This window comes from Nicotiana tabacum, chromosome 6 (assembly GCF_000715075.1).
Source record: "Nicotiana tabacum cultivar K326 chromosome 6, ASM71507v2, whole genome shotgun sequence".
NCBI classification, from domain to species: domain Eukaryota; kingdom Viridiplantae; phylum Streptophyta; class Magnoliopsida; order Solanales; family Solanaceae; genus Nicotiana; species Nicotiana tabacum.
This window is the reverse complement of record NC_134085.1, coordinates 159,612,211-159,630,573: the sequence shown is the minus strand read 5'-3', so window position 1 is coordinate 159,630,573 and position 18,363 is coordinate 159,612,211. Positions and strand designations below refer to the sequence as shown.

At 35.3% G+C, this 18,363-nt stretch overlaps 1 protein-coding gene across 1 annotated transcript; it reads left to right on the top strand.

Moving 5' to 3' along the window:
- Positions 1-12,283: 12,283 nt before the first annotated feature.
- Positions 12,284-13,021, top strand: LOC107763756 (zinc-finger homeodomain protein 6). Its single transcript, XM_016582253.2, has one exon. The coding sequence runs from the start codon at positions 12,379-12,381 to the stop codon at positions 12,922-12,924; it is 546 nt and encodes a 181-aa protein (XP_016437739.1). The 5' UTR covers positions 12,284-12,378; the 3' UTR covers positions 12,925-13,021.
- Positions 13,022-18,363: the final 5,342 nt, after the last annotated feature.

Genomic DNA, 18,363 nt, shown 5'->3' with positions numbered 1-18,363 from the left:
TAGAGTGGTCTTTCATTAAGCAAACCCTCCATGCTTTTAAATTCCCAAATACAATCATAAAGCTCATCATGTCATGTGCCAGCTCCTCCACCATCTCTATAATTGTTAATGGAGAGAAAACTAATCCTTCCATACCCACTAGGGCATCAGACAGGGTGATCCCCTATATCCTTACCTGTTTATCCTGTGTATAGAAAAACTTTCCAGAGACATTGACAATAATGTCCTCCAGGGTGAGTGGCACCCCATCAGTATTAGCAGAAGTGACCCTAATATATCTCACATATTTTTTGCTGATGATCTAACTCTTTTTGCAACAGCTAACCAAACCAGTTGTAACACAATCATGAATACTCTCAACTCTTTCAACTTAGCATCTGGGCAAAAGATCAACCTTACCAAGTCTAAAGTCTGTTTCAGTGCAAACTGCCAACCTCACCAGATGGAACTCGTCTCAAACACCCTTTCCAAAAAAAGCTTCAGCAAACTTTGAAAAATACCTGGGGTTCCTAATCTTCCACAAAAGACCCACTCATTGTGATTTCTAGTTCATAATTAACAATCTCCACTCAAAAATGGCTGGATGGAAAACAAGCATGCTAAACATGACTGGGAGAACCACATTGGCAAAAGCTTCTCTGAACTCAATCCCAAATCATGTAATGCAATACATCAAATTGCCAGCAAAAACAACCAAAGAGATTGATAATGTTCAGAGGAATTTCATCTAGGGAACTACTGCCACTAAAAAAAGATGCATCTGGTCTCCTGGGATACAGTCACTATGCCTAAGGATAAGGGGGCTGGGGATTCAGAAAGCTGAATTGAAAAACAAAGCCCTTCACTCAGGACTTGCTTGGAAGCTATACCAAAATCCCTTAGCCTTCTCGGCAAAAACTCTGATTGTAAAACACTGCAATTGGAGGATCCCTCCAAAAAAATCCAAATCTCACACCTGGCAATGCATCCTAAAAGGGTGGGAAACATGTATGAAAGCAAAAATATTGGTAGTGCATTCAGGAAACAAAGTCAGTTTTTTCAATGATCCTTGGATAAACAACCTCCCAGCTATAAGGTCCCTCATAGAAGGTCCCCTGATAAGAGAAGACATGACCAAAACTGTTGCTTCTGCTCATCATAATGGAACTTGGGATCTCTCTACACTCTCTCTCACTATCCTCCGAAATATCCAAAATTCTATCTTTAACACCTTCATCCCACCCAACCCAATTAAGGAAGATAAAATAATCTGGGGAGCCACCTTAAATGGAATCTATTCCACAAAATCTACCTACTCACTCCTGGATTCTTGTCAACACCAAAGACAAGAAATCATGACACATATTTTTTCGTGGATCTGGAAGTTAAAATTTCTCAAAAAGATTCAATCCTTTTTTTTGGCTACTATTCCATGACAGGCTCCCCAGTGAAGTTTTTCTCCACCATGTTGGGATACAAACAGACCCCATGTGCAACCTGTGCAATCAGGCAAATGAGACATCAGCACACATTTTTTTTGAATGCACTAACTCCAATATCTTTTGGCAAGAAATCATCTCACAAAGCACAAAATACAACACTGCTCCTATACCATCCTTCACTACTAGGGATTGGCCAACTACATGGGCATCACTTAAGAAAGAGCATTATAACAACATCATTACTTGGGAAGAGCTTCTCCCTTTTTGCTTCTAGCAAATATGGCTCACAAGGAACAATAATCTCTTCAATAACAGAAAAGAAAGGGTAGACTCAAAAAGTGTTATAGCTAAGGCTACTGAATATGGTACAATCATGTTGAATAAAGAACCCAAAACCAAAATAAATATCTGGGTAAAATGGGAGCCACCAAAAAACAACAACTACAAGCTCAACACTGATGGAGTTGTAGCAGGTAATCCTGGAAGGGGAGGACTGGGAGGAGTCTTCAGAAATACAAGTGGAAATTGGGTACTCGGCTATATGGGTTCCATCCAATACACCACTAACACTAAGGCGGAATAGCTATCCATTCTAAAAGGGCTATAACTTGCAAAAGAAAGACAGTTAACACCTTTTGAAATAAACACTGACTCAACAGAGGTAATTAGAATGTTAATCAATGGAAACCTCCCTTTTGACTCACTTATTCATGAATGCAGGTCAATCGTCTAAAGACTAGGTGTCGTGGTGATGAAGAACAGTTACAGGGAGACCAACAGAGTTGCTGATATGCTGGCAAAGGAGGGCACTAACAGGAAATTTTTTGAAGATATTTTGTAGCAACAGTTCCTCCGGTGTTTTTCAAGCATGTATTTTGGGCAGACATTGCAGGAACTGTGTTTGAAAGACAAATTATGGACTGTAATATTACTAAAAATTGCCAGGTAGTGGGGGATTTGATATATCCACCCACAAACATTTCGTATGTAAACCCTAACGGGTAGTTTGTTAAATTATAATATGCATCCAGTTTTAATCAAGAAAAAACTAGAAAAAGCTTTCGATGTATTAAATGATGCCATAAGCATAAACTATGCTCTTTTAGTTTTATTATATATATGAGAACTTGTTTTATTAAGCATGAAAAATAAGAAAGATTTTTTTTTTTGAAACTTATGTTCTTAATGTTTGACATTTGTATGATCTTAATACATTCAAAATTTTATTGTTTTAAACATTTCCTAACTTTTGTATATATATTTTTGAGTACTAATAGGATTTATATATTACTTACTAAGTAGCATTTAACATATTACATATCATAGTGTCACTTGAAGAGACATTTGGCTAAGATAACGCAGCATGCAAATAGCTATTATCAGTTGCACTGTTTTGGTTTCCTAGGATTTTAAGCATATTACAAACAGAAATAGGTAGTTATTTTGAAGATTTGCATTCCCAGCTCATATCCTTGGTAAGCATTTGTTCCACACAAAAAGGCGGTGCAACAAAGAGTTTTATTTTCCCCGACAAATATTGTTTGTTTTCTTGATTTTTTGCTTCCTTTTGCTAGAGTAGACGGAATTGCATTTCCTTTCCTGAAGTTATGCCAAAGTAGAAGGCCCTTCACTTGGCGCATTAATAACTTGCAAGAGTGAATCATATTAGCTAGTATGACATGTTCGTTGCTAATAATATTTATCACCTCTGTCGAGTCTGTTTCTATTTCCAATGGAAATAGATTGAACCTATGTGCCAGTTGTAGCCTTTATTGAAGTGCCTGCAATTCAATATGTAGAGGAAATAGGCCATGATAGAATTTCTAAAATCCTAATATTCATTTTTCAGTATTGTCCCTGAATACACCACCTAGGCCACATTTCAAATTTTCAAATACCCCGTCTATATTAAGCTTTATCCAACCTACTTGTTGGGTGTGCCATTTAATTTGAATTGTTCTGATAGTTTGGATGGATTGATTGTTTGAAGACATGAAGTAAAATTCTAGGAAGTGATTTAGAATTTTTTGGAGTGATGGAGTGAGAGTTGTCTAGTTGGTGTTGTTCTTATTCCTATTAATCCATATCCCCATATTATGAAAGGAAAGAGCTGTTGCCAGACAACGTGAGGGGATTTAAAATTTGTCCTAAAGTTTTTTATGTGAAGCAACTAGTGTTGATTGGCTGTTATGGTTAGGTCCTTGAATCCTAAATTGTCCCATAGGGTTTGAACGATAGGGCATCGAATGAAAATGTGAGTGATGGACTCTTCCTCTTTATGACACATGGGGTAGTTGTTATCTATATTAATGCCATTATGATGCAAGTATTGGCGACATTGGATTCTATTGTGGAGGAATTGCCAAAGGAAGGTCAAAGAGGGGCAGCTGTAGACATGTAATTTTTGACCCACGCATTAGAATCACCTCTAATAGTCCTAGTATATTTAGAATATTTATTTGGGTTTGTTTCTATAGGATTTTACTTTATTACTAATTTTAATTCTATTTTTAAGGCACAAAAAAAAAAAGAAAAACAATATATATATATATATATATATATATATATATATATATATATATATATATATATATATATATATATATATATGTGTGTGTGTGTGTGTGTGTGTGTGTGTGTGTGTGTGTGTGTGTGTGTGTGTGTGTGTGTGTGTGTGTGTGTGTGTGTGTGTGTTTTTACCATGATTTTCACTTTTAATTTTAATAAAACGTGATATATTAAAAAATATATATAGTTTCATATTATCACATAGTTTATTTAATTGAAATTAGTTTAGTTTTAATTTAAGAAATTGAGTTTGTCCTTTAATGGATCTTTTATAAATCGAAGGAATCCAAATTTAGAAGCCCGAAATCGGGCAGCCCATTCCCTTGCCTTAACCCAACCCTTTCACCCGTCGGATCGACCCAGAACCCGCCCCGTTTTAATTTTTAATCTCAGTCATTCATTCCTTTTAATCCAACGGACCCAATTAATCCCCACATCCATATAAAATCTTATTTTTAACCAAACCCTAAACCTAAAACCCCTCATCCAAGTAGCTGCATCCTCTCCTCTCCATGAATCCGCCGAGTCGCCACCTCCAACCCGCCCAAATCGGGCGATTCTGCTCGCCCGTGTTAGCCATGGTCCCCCCTCCCTCTTCTCCTTCTCTTTTCCTTCTTCCACGTTATTCATTCCATACCTAATCTCATCATTTCAATCCGATTCACGCGGGTTTCTTCTTTTATTTCTTGTATTTAAACAAAAAATTTGAGTCCTTGAAATAAAGGTTGGAAAATGGGAGCCATTGGATTAAATTTTGTTCCAAGACTTTCATTTTTTGATTTTTGTTAAAATAAGGATTTTCGGATTTTGTTTGGGGGTCCACACGGATTTCTGAGGATTTTCGGTTTTCTTGGAGAAGAGGAGAATAAGCTTCGGGGGCGGGATATATATTTGGGTCTTGGACAGAATTTTGGGGGGGCGGGAAAAAATAAGGATTTAAACTGAAAAAGTTGAGGTTCGCCTGTCGGTTCAGAGTTTGTGGTTCCAATTGGGTGTTCGCTAACCCAATCGCTGTTATTTTGTTCTATTTCCTGTTCGAGTTTGGCTGTCGAAGTTCTAACGACGTTGTAATCGTTGGAGAATTGAATATATTGAAAAGCTACAGTTCCAAGTTCAATCTCTTTCTCTTCCATGTATCTGTTTTAGGTCCGTAGTTAGTTCTTGGTTGAGTTTGTGCTCGCAAGGGATTTTAGAAATGGCGTGTCGTTATTTGCCATTTGGTCGTCACTGTTTTGGATATATTTGGAATTAGTCGGAGTTCGATTAGCTAGATTGAAGCTTAATTGGAAACTGTCCAGAAGCGTTTGGCTCGTTGTGTTTCAATATGTTGTTCCAATCTGTTCTTCTTGCTGGGTTTTTTTTTTTTGAATTGACTGCCTGCATTAGGTTTCATTATCGAGCGATTAGCATAATAACATGAGTACCTGGCATGCTCTAACTGAATTCTGAATGATAGAGATACCATGAGCTATAACGTCGCCATGTTAATCTAGAAATTGGAGTGACTTTGTTGTATTTCGTTTGCTTCCAGTCCATTGAAACTCTTGTCAATCTCTTCTTGTTGGATTTGCTCTTGTCTTTGGCTAAAAATATAATTCCGTCTGTAGATCCATTCGCGAATTAAAAATGCTTGTCCTTGAACTCGTTTATTTATTGAATCCATGAATCAATTGGTCTTCTGGGATAAGCTGAAGCTTAGCGACATCTATTTCTTTGCAAATTCGTCCAAGCTTTTCTTCTTTGTTTGAAGTGCAAATTGAATTTATATTCCTTGGGGCGTCAAGAGATTGATCTATGTTGTGCATCTTTCTAATTTTCAAGATGGCAGTGATATGCTTGAAAAGAAATTGATCCCTGGTTTAAACTTAGTGATTGATTGTTAGATTTTGTTGTTCATGTTAAGAAACAAAGATTCCTTTATTGATTAAATATGAAGATGAGCTCTTTGAAGTTTGCTGAAAGTTAATTAACTAGAAAGCATGGAGTTGTGAAGGTCACGTAACTGATAAGGACATATATAACATGGCTATAGGTAAAGGAAAATTTAGTGTGCAGGGTACATATGTTTTTTTTTACTTTGGTTGGGATTGATCTTCCTGTATTATAACATAAAGAATTTTATTGTATTGAGTGAGAAGAGCGAGTGGGTGAGGCGGTTTAGCTAGATTTTGATGGCCCTCAGCATATTTTGATTCACCGTGCTTTATTTCACTGTTAGTCCGTATGCTCTTTTCCTATGTGATTTGGAGTTTGTTCTCCCTTGCTGGTTTGGCATTTCGTATGATATTGGGTTGTGGGGCGGAGAAAGGCCAAAGCCATTAGTGATTAAACTATATGCATGCTTTAGGATTGGGCTTGGTCTAAATACATGAAAATGATAAGTTAAAAGAACATGACCCCGAGTTGAATTTCTTTGTAATTTTTCTCTTATTTACTTATTCTCGCATTATTATTATTCGCTAGGAGCATGCTTAAGCGGACCACACTTGGGTAGGCAAGTCTTAGGATTTTCATTAGTTTCGAGGTAAGAGGTCGTTCCCTTAGTTAAATTTATCCGGGGAATGCCCCGATGGATTTGTATATATATATATTATTCCGGGGAATGCCCCGTCGTACATGTTATTGGAGGCTAAAAGTAGAAACTTGTAGTATTTTTATTTTATTTTTATTTTTATTTTTCTTTATTTAGGTGGGGACGACCTCGAGCCTCTTATGTGTCTATTTTCCTTTTCCTGTGTTTTTTTCCTCAATTGAATATTTTAAAAGCCGACTAGATCAAGTATGCAACCATACTAGTTACGGGACTTGAGGAGTGCCTAACACCCTCTCCCCGAGTCGAATGAACCCCCTTTCACAAATCTCTGGTGTAGACTTAGTTTTAGAGTTCAAAGTGTTTTGAAAGGAAAATTATTATTTTTAGAAAAACGTTGACCTGACACACCTAAATCAATGTCAGGTGGCAACTCTGAGTTATTTCCTTTTAAACACAATATTTTGTCACTTTCTAATGGAAAACCCTTTTGAGCTTTACAAAATCCTTTTATTAATTTAAGGGGGGTTAGAGGTTTGTTAAATAAAAATGGGTGTGACAAGGGCATTTTAGTTTTCAAATCCACATTAAGTCATATTGATAGGTAGTGGTATTTTCTATAATTTTTTAGCATTATTTACTGGTAAGACAACCATTAGTATTAAGATTTCATATCGGAGTATCATTGCTCCCAACTTTTAAAGGCATAGAAATTTGATCAATTTTTGTTTTAATTTCCTTTAGAATAGTAAAGGAGACGGTGTATCTGCACCATGTCGTGCCTTGCTGGAACTAGGTCTATACGAGCAGGAATTTTGAATCTATCCCTAAATTAGGCAAGGCCCACCTCTTTCATCAATGACTCTGAAACCTCTGGGTCGTCTTCAAGCACCTTTGAAAAATCAGATATGTCTTTGTCACCACGAGAGATTATCTCCTCTACTGTAGGAAGGTTCTCATCTTCAATGGCAACTAAAATGCTATTATCATGGGGAGGCATGCGCACTACCAAAGAAACAAGTTCAATTGCCCTCCCAGAATTAGAAGATGCATGAACCATTTTTGTTTGTTTATATATGAAGAAGATATAATCACAGAGGAGTCGTCAGTAGCAGAAATCACCAGAATCGGTAAAAATAAGGATGTTTGAGTAAAGGTAATGGGAGCAGGAACTTTGAATGAAGAAGGAAGAAAGAAATACAGGGATTCAATATTTGAGAATACAAAGAATAAGGCAAAGGATTTCATAGCCCTATTTATAAGAACTCAGGCATCAATATCGAGAAAGAAAATCGTTAATGCCCAGCGCATGTATCGAAACGGCAGAGGCACAAAAAATGATGCAAGCATCGGGAAACGCGTAATAATGACGCATGATGTCATGACGTCACTATGAATCGATGTGACCATAGGTTACAGCTCACAAAGGGTCATGTTGCCACTACTCTACTTGCTCGCCTAAGTCTCTCAACCATAACTAATAGAGTCCGCTCATCGAGGTCGTCCAGAGTCGGCCTCAATAAGCGGAGGGACTAACTGTATGGGTCAAAATTTACCCCAAGAGAATTTGGCATGATGGGGAATTAAAGAAGATGACGCGGCCGAGGTTGACTAGTAGACTGTAAGACTCGTAGCCAGCAGTTAATGATGGTCGAGGGTGAGCATCAAGGATAGAACACTAACGACTAGTTTTTGTAACATGATATTAAAGAGAATATTCTCTTGAATATTCCCTTGATTATTCTCTGCATTTGTATTATTAAGGTTGACTAGGGGTATGTCCCATATAAACAGAAAAAGAGATAACGGAAATGCATGTAATATTCATTTGATAAGAACACTTTTTGAGAAAAAGACTCTCTCTCTAGAAAAGATACAAATATTACTTTTCTTATAAGATTCTTCCATCTATTATTACATACTCTTCCATCAGATCCGAGAATAGTTCTACTATTCTAGGAGGATTTGTCCGTCACTCATTACTGTTAGAAAGACGAATCATCCACCTCATTCAATATTTGGTGAATCATTCTCCTTATTTACGTCAATGTCATTTATTGATATTTATTACTTGATACTCTTTTATCATTACTGTAATTTTTCGGAAAATTAAATGCACACTGCATTTAATCCCCTACCAACTTTATCTTGCAATATTTGTGCTAACTAGTTATAAATTTAGGCATATTATTATTAACTTGAAGTGACTCCACTAATATGTCATTGAATAGAAAAAGAAACTTGTTTCTTACGAATTACAGAGAACGAGGAAGCTTTAGATTGCGAGCATAAATTGGAAAAATGATTAAAAAGGAGAATAGCAACGCGCAAATAGTGGTGGCCAGTGAGTAGCGAGAATTGAGACAAAATCTAAGGTTAACTTTTCCAAATTGGAGCCATGATTAATCAAAGGAACTTTTTCCCACAGTAAATAATCCATATAATCGTTCAGTCAACTATTTAAATTAAAAATAATTGAGTGATGCTTAATATATATAATCTACATATAATATATTTAATCTATGTATACCAATTGAATTCGGCCGATTTTTGCGCAAGGATCCAAAAAAATCTACGTTTGGCCCGTTCATGCACGGACCGGCCTATAGGCTAGCCGATTCATGGGTCAAAACTTGGATGTGGACCAAGCCCAGTATTATGGGCCAAGACCGATACAAGCCCAGTTTATTCAACTAGTCGAAATCCTATTCTTCACTGAAATTATCCAAATGGATCTTTACACAATTAACCGGATAGATTTATTATATACTTTTTTTAGCCGGTATACATAAATTATATATTGATTATATACAATTATACATATATTATATATGAATTATTCTTATATTATGATTACTTTTAGTTTAAGCAGTTGAGTGGTAGACTATTTAGATTAATTCTTCTTTATCGGGAAAAAAAGAAAAGGTTTGCTTGAACTTTTGTCTTTACTAACATCGAAGTGACATACAGTTATACATTCCATCGCTCTACGCTTTGATTGCAAGTCAGTCTCTAACTCTATTTAATGTGTTCAATCAGAGTTGATTGGGTGGTAGACTCGTCGTAACGCTTGTGTTTTCGTATTTAGAAATTGAGCCCACCCATCTGTTGTATTTTCCTTCTTCCACTCGTTTGATATGTAATGGTTCTAAATTGTCTTAATTACTCCACTCAACGCATTATTATATGTTGGATTGTCAACATTTTTCCAATAGTCAAGTGCCCATAACCCCCCTATAAGTCGATCATTATATTAGGAAGTCCTTTTTGTCATATCAACTACGACTAATTGTATTTTTGACCAGCAAAATGCACTTCTTTGTATATACTATATGTTAGTATATATAAATGCTTAATGCCACACCCCAAATACGTTCTCCATTCTGAATTCTGATTTCTCATAAAAGTGGCCAAAAGTACAAAAAGGACTGGCTGGTCCTCTCCATCATTATTTCTCTGCATATTCCCGAAGAGTGCATTATTGAGATTATCCCATACTGTTCACGGGTCCCTTCCACAACTACTCAAAGTTAATGTTGTACAATTAATACTTATACCCCACAAGGTCATGAGAATAGGATTATTAATTCCATACTTTAACCTTAGGAAAATTTACATTTTAGTATAAAAAGATTGAAAAAATTAACAAGATTGTTTTTCCCCATATGAGTGAAGTCAGCCTTAGACATGTCCATTGGACAGAATATTTGTGTTCATGAACTAGGACAAATCTTGACCCTCTTACCCCTCTGGCTCTATTGTTCTTGTAGCATTAAATTAATTACAATCACTCAAGATGCATTGATTTTGCAACTATCCCTTTGTTTTGACCAGCTCATGTGATGTGCCTAATTACAAGGGCCCATTCATAATAAGTTCAACCCATTTTAACTGCATGTCATATTACGATTTTTATAATCCAAAATTATTCAGTTGAGATCATTGCCAAATTAAAATCATCCAATGGTTGAAATGAGAAAGCCACAAATAAAATGATACAAGAGATGAAGAAATGCTAATCATGATATATTGATATTAAAGTAGAAATTCTATATTAGTCAGTTTAATTAGTATGAAGAAACTGTGACTAATTAAACTATTTTAATGGTCCATGAAATTTAATAGGATGTGGCATAGCTTCTTTAAAGAAAGAATAATGAAGTCGTTAACATTTCTAAGATTAGGTCCGACAATGAAGAACTGACTCATGCATTGAAATTGAATTATCCTTTTCTGATATTATTGAATTGATATTCTGAAGATTTTGTTTCACATAATCACGTTGGTTCCTGAAGAACTAAGAATACTTTCTTGTGCTGTCAATGGTCGACTTGTCTTGGACAAGAACTACATGAATATTCACATAAATGTTTTACAGATCACCTAACTACTTCCTGTCTCTTAAACATGAGGCCTTACTCTAATGTCAGAATACCTATGCCTTGACTACTTAATATATTTGTTAATTCAAGATAATCTTTGCTATATTTTGAATCATTTTTAAGTTCATGAATTTATTTCGTTTCTCTTTGGACAAATGGTTTTTATAGATTTTATAGATAAGTAAAAACGTCTGCGGGAGAACAACAATAAACTCAGTGTAATTCTATAAGTGAGGTCTCGGGAGAGTAGAGTATAGATAGACCTTAACTTGTGAGGGTAGAGAGGTTGTTTTCGATAAAACCTCAGCCCAAGGAAAGATGGAAAAAAAAAAAAAGCAACACCAATAGCAATAAGCAGTAAACAACAACACGATAATAGATCTACCAAAGCGAAAAAAACAAAAATAGGAATAAGAATGAGAAATAGAAACACGAGATAATAAAAGAGAACTAAGCATAAGAAAATATACCCAGAAGAAAATGTTTGGTTATGGAAGAATTTGACATATGATAAACCCAGAAGATAAGAGAAAGAGTAGATGATTGTGTTTAAATGATAGTATTGAGCATTTAAAAACTAACGACAATGTTTACATGTTTATTGGAGTAAGTAATATGCAGTAAGAGTTGAGATGGTTGGAAGAAAATGATTTACGCTCATATATGACATAAATTATAACCTTCATCTAATTTATACTATTTATTAAGAAAATATTCTCAATTTGAGGTGGTCAAATAGTGGCAAATAATTTTCAAGAAATATTCTTTTACGAAAAATTATTTTTACAGTCATATCAGACACATACCCATCGTCACATCCTACTTTAACTAAGATAAAGAAACGTTCTTTCATTTAGAATTGAGGCCAAATCAATTATTACCACATAAAGTAGAGGAAGACTAATATTGTCCTCATATTAAAATGTTGAGGAAGTAAAAACGTGTTCCTGTTTTCGCTTTAGGAGTAAAAACTGTAAAATAAATGAAGTTGACAAGAGCGGTTTTAGTCCAGTCAAAGACAGCTTAATTTTCCTATATATGGTATGTCAAGAATAAGAGTGTATATGTAAGTCATGAATTGCTATTGTTTATACTTGGCGTGGGGTGAAAAAAGAAAGATGGAGTTACTTTTTTAATTCTTATAAAACAAAAAAAAACATAGATCGTGTACGAGGGACTATGCAAAAGAAAAAATGTACAGTGTTATAGAAAAATTAACCTAAACATGAGTTGCTCACCCAATCACTTGTAATAAAGACCACCGTAATATATATATATATATATATATATATATATATATATATATATATATATATATATATATATTGAATAGGAAAAATAGATAAATCCGGTTGGCTATTTGTGTAAAATGCTGTCATTAAAAACCAGGGAATGCAATGTGCATATAAAGCTTATCATCATTAAGTGGCAACAACAGTAGAGAGGCAAGAGAGGGAGAATAAGGAGAGAGAGAATAATGCAAGGAGACAAAGCAAATGACAATATTTACAGAGAGTGTTTAAGGAACCATGCAGCCAGCCTTGGAAGTTATGCCACTGATGGCTGCGGAGAATTCACTCTTGACGACAATAACAACAACAATACTTCCCCACGCAGCGCAAGCTTACACTGCGCTGCCTGTGGTTGTCATCGTAACTTCCACCGTAAAGTTATGTACGGTGCTAGTTACAGCAACAATAGCAGCCGCGACCGAGAAATCGTGGCAGCAGAGTTGACTGACTACGGTGGAGGGAGGATGAGCGCCGCCCTGACAGCTGAGGAGTCACCGAGGAGCGGGAAGAAACGATTTAGGACGAAGTTTACGACGGATCAGAAAGAGAAAATGCTGGCATTTGCGGAGAAATTAGGATGGACGCTGCAAAGGAAAGATCAAGAAAATGAAACTGAAAGATTTTGCAGAGAGGTAGGGGTAAGTAGAAAGGTGTTTAAAGTATGGATGCATAATCATAAGAATAACACTTCCTCTGTATCCACTGGCAATGCATCTTCTCTTACTCAATAAGATTTTAGTAATTCTTACTTCTCAAGGAGTACTAGGTTAAGTTATTCCCTTTTTTATCCTTTTACTTTTGGTTAAATCCACTAATTTAGTATCCAAATCTTGTACTGCAGCACTTGAGACATCTCTTCCTTGTTCCTTTTTTCATTTTCTTCTGATACAACTATAAGAATCAATGAATGTCACTGCAGCTGAGTGTTAGGATGGTAACGTGCACCAATAAGGGCTGTGCTAGTTGAGTGGTAAGTACTCATTTATCTTTAACCATAAGTTTGGGGTTCAAGTCTGAATATGGAGTCGTCTTTGTGAGGGATTGTTGTACCCCAAATATGGGACTTCCCAAAGTGGATCCAAATTTAATCGGGCCAAATGCTTGTACCAAATACCAAATATCGGAGTGAAAATAGCACGGGCTAGCTAGTTTTCGGACTGGTAATTAAAAAATAGCCGACGTTTGCAAAGTCATTGAGAAATAGTCACTATTTTGCTGCAACACGGAAAATTCCAGCATAATATACTGGAGATTGGTGCATCCGTGTATGAACTTCCAGCATATTATGTTGGAACTCCACCACAAGGAAAGTTCTAGCATAATATACTGGAGATTGGAGCACATGTGCATGAACTACCAGCATATTATGTTGGAACTCCAATATATTATGATGGAACTCCAATATATTATGTCGGAAGTTCACATGTAAAAAATTCGAACTCTAGCATATTATGCTGGAATGTTTTCCGGATTTTGAACAGTGTTTTCATTCAGATTTATCTTTACATAAAAAGTGACAAAATTTTGATTAGTTTTGATACTGTTAGTTATTTTTCAATTACCACTTGAAAATTTGTACTATTTTTTAATTTCACCCAATATCGGACGGGAACCCAAAAAAAATGGTCATGGGCAGGGCACGTACGGTGCAGGAATGGCTTTATTCTTTCTTTAATGAGAAAAGAACACTAAAAGAAAGGCTTTCAACTTAAGTTCTAGCAAAAAATTAATATTACCAGTTCTACAATTTTAGAATTGTAGATAGGTACCAAACATATATATGCTGTTTTAGATCTATGTACAGCAATGGATAGGAGAATTTCTGATGCTTCTGAAATTTTATCCCTTTGGCCTACGGAAATCTATGTGTGGAGAAACTGTCTCTTGCGTTCAATATCCATAGATCAAAACTTGCATTGAACATTCTCTACTCTTTGGTTACCATTACAGAAAAAAATATTATAATTAATTAGAAAAAGCTAGCACAAAATGTAACATAAAATAAATACAAGGAAATATCAATTTTGTTTAGACTGTTAAACAGTCAGTGACTTGGATAGACTTGCATTTATACATCTTTCTGCAACATTTGTGGTTGGAATAAGTCACACTCGTAATGGACCAAATTTGGGAAAAGCATCGCGCTAAACGTGTCAAAACTAAGTCCATATCCTTATTTCCGTTCCTTGTAGAGCCCATCGGTTCAGTATTCTGTTTCGTGCTACTTGAAGTTCTACCCCGTTTTAGGTCATTCAAGTTGTATACAGGGCCGAGCTAGGAGACGCAACAGGGTTCTGTCTGAATTTCCTTCCCAAAAAATTACATTATATGTACAAGATTAGAATAATTGCTTAAGTTTATATAATATATGTTCAAAGAGGAAAGACTTCAACCTTAAAGTTGTCTCATGGTAAAAACTAGTACGACATATAAAGTGTTTACATCAAATCAATAGATGCATGATATGTGTTTGTAACGTACATTTTTATCACTTAATCAAGGATATTCTCTTCTCCTTTTCTTTTCTTGTTGTACTACTACGTTGCATAATTCCCTCCTCAACCTAACCTTTCTGAGTACGTACTATCAGAGTACATTCCTCCTCCCTGCAATTTCAACATATGACGACTCAAAAATTTTAATTCCAAAGTTTCAATACCCAGAATGACATTAACGAGTGGCTCAGAAGCAACTCTTTCTTAACATAAACATGCAGCCACGTGCCACAAAAATCATATTTTTCACCAATGATCAAATTATATACAAACGAAGTAAAGGATTTTGGGAAAATTATAATCTATACAAGTTCGAAAACAAGATTGTTTCCCCTTCACTGGACAGAATATTTGTGTTCATGAACTAGGACAAATCTTGGCCCTCTTACCCCTCTGGCTCTATTGTTCTTGTTGCATTAAACTATTGAAACTTAAGATGCTTTGGTTTTGAAACTATCCTTTTTTATTGATCAGCTCATGTGCTGTGCCCATTTACAATAGTTCAACCCAATTTAACTGCATATCATATTAATATTTTATACTATAATAAAAAAATATTCAGTTGTATACAAAAGCAAAACAATCCAGTGGTTCTCACAAATAGGAAAAGAAAGCAAATTCAAGTAGAAGGAAGTCACCTTTAATTTTACATATAAGAAAAATATCTAATCATGATCAAATGTTATGAAACTAAACTTTCAATATTGGCCAGTTTAATTACTATTAAGAAACTGTGAAAATCAAGAATCATGAAGTCGTTAATGTTGCTAAGATCATGAGGTCAGATAATAAAGAATTGACTCATGCATTTGAAATTGAACTAGCCTTTTTGGGCTGTCAATTGTCGACTTGTCCCAACTTCTATCCTTTCTTTCTAGAGACATCAATGGACACAAAACCGTATTATTTAAATCAACAACATAAATTCAATTCTTTCACTAAAACCTCTCAAATTATTTGTTTTACTAGTTTGTTAAGAACCTGAGTGGTCTGGTTCTTAACAATTGTTCCATTATCCAGTATAATGAATTCAGGACAAATAAATTATCCTAATTTATCTTGTTCGTTTATTCTATGTATCATTTAGGGTCAGGCTATACGATTAATTCACTGTTAAATTGGAGTGTAACTGTTTAGCAATTGTGAAATATCACGATTGTCGTATAAATATATAAAAAACAAAAGAAAGATAGTAATTAGTAAGAAAAGAAAAAAAGAACTATACACTTATAAAATATGCACTCCATGCCATATAGTAGTAATACTTTTCATCATGTAGAATATGTAACAAGTAAAGAAAATTTCAAAAGGTTTTTTCTTTTTCGGTATGATAACTAATGTATATATTCATATCATTGTGGTCATAGTTTGTTTACTTGTTAGCTTGATATGATAATTCATCATCCTGAATTACCCAGATTATTCATATCAGATCACTTGATTATGAAATTAAAATTTCATCAAGTGCCAGCAAGGTTAATGTATTAGAGCTGACTCAATGAGCACTCAGATTATTTGAAGAGTCAAAAACCCAACAACCAAAGAAGAATTAATCGGGATCAAGCGCTGAGAGATGCAAAGCGTCACGGTTCAATTAGGGCTCCCTTTTTCACCAGTCAGATTGGGGAGAAATTTAAAAAATTGCCATATTTACAAGTGGTCATTCAAAAATAGCCACAATTTCAAAAGTAATAGAAATTTAGTCACTTTTCATGTAAAGATAAATCTGAATAAAAACACTATTCAAAATCCAAAAAAATACTCAGTATAATCAGGGGCGGATGCACTTTATATTAAGTGGTGTCATCCGACACCGCTTCGTCAGAAAATTTTAATACGCAAATTACTGCATATAAACAGGAATGACACCGCTTAAAAATTCTTTATCCGTAGCCTAAAGGTTAATCTTGACCCGTAGCCTAACGGTTAAGCGACTGACTATCATGTTTGAGATCAAGGGTTCGATCCCAATATGCTCTAAATTTTTAATGAATTTTAGAGCTCTTTTTGTTTCTAAAAATGGACGTCCTATGGGATCGTACTCCTGATCTCTCCATAGATGAAAAGAATTAGCTAAACCAATAGGCTAAGGCTTGGTTGTGTGAGCTAAAGCGAAATATATATATATCCTATAGAATCAGTTATTTGTGTCTCTCTTAGTCTCTTTAGCAAGCTTCTAGTGTTCTTAGTCTTTTTAGACAAGAGGAGTTGCTCTGATGGTAAGCAACCTCCACTTCCAACCAAGAGGTTGTGAGTTCGAGTCTCCCCAAGAGCAAGGTAGGAAGTTCTTGGAGGGAAGGATGTCGGGGGTCTATTTGGAAGCAGCCTCTCTACCCCAGGGTAGGGGTAAGGTCTGCGTACACACTACCCTCCCCAAACCCCACTAAGTGGGATTACACTGGGTTGTTGTTGTTGGTAGTCTCTTTAGCATCGACACCGCTTGCAAAAAATCCTGCGTACGCCCCTGAGTATAATATGCTGGAATTAATTCCAGTATATTATACTGGAGTTCGATCATAAGTATATTGGAACTAGTGTATAATATGCTGAAGTTCCAGTATAATATACCGGTCCAGCATAATATACTGGAGATTGGAGCATCGGTGCGCCAATCTCCAGTATATTATATTGGAACTTTCCGCGTGTTGGAGTTCCAGGTGAATATGCTGGAAGTTCATACACAGGTGCACCGATCTCTAGTATATTATGCTGGAACTTTCCGTGTTGCAGCAAAATAGTGACTATTTTTCAGTGACTTTGCAAATGCTGGATATTTTTGAATGACCAGTCCGAAAACTAACTAGTCCGTGCTATTTTTACGTCAGATTGAGTTATTCTCAATCAGCCCATCAGGAAAATATATCATGCCCAACCAGTGAAATATTGTGAGGGCTAGGTGGGTTACATAATTTTGGGCCAACTTTGGCACCCATAGCTTTATGATATAATCACCTCATTGAGTGATAAATAAAGAGGCTTTTTCGTATATATACCATATATGAAACTATATTACCAAATATGTTTATAGTTTGCTTATTACCCTTCATGTTAATAGTATTTCTACCTAATATATACAATGCATTAAATAAGGAATCACTGTAGCTTTATGATTCCTTATTTTGCGCGCTAAAAAAGAGGAATTAAATATTTTTCAGATCTTCCCCAACGCAAATCACGCACATTCCATAATTATCGTCGGCTTCACTCTGATCTTCCACAACGCAGAACAAGATTTTTCATACTATATTTTTGCGATATACTCTGTTTCGAGAAACTCTCTACATCTCTCTCTATTTCTCAATCGCAAATTTCAGTAATACAAAGCAAATGAAAAGAGAGCAGCAATTCCACCATTGACAGTCATTAAAAAGCTTGAAAGCTTTGAATTCAAATTTGGGTTTTAAAAAATCATTATTTGTTTGGATTGGGTGTTGGTGAAAATAATCGGGAATATGGTTTGGAGTTTATATTTGTTTGGATTGGGTGTTGTTGAAAATAATCGGGAATATGGTTTGGAGTTTATATCTCAATTTTGAGGGATTTTGGTGAAGATTAGACTTGGTTTTGACTGAATTTTAGATTAAAAAGAAGAAGAAGAAGAAGACATATTGCAGAAATTGTAGATAAATTGTAGATTATTTGTATTCTGATTGTAGATGCTTTATTTTCTGTTTT

Excerpts from the sequence above, each read along its gene's own strand:
- LOC107763756 (XM_016582253.2), top strand. The coding sequence starts at position 12,379 with ATGCAAGGAGACAAAGCAAATGACAATATTTACAGAGAGTGTTTAAGG.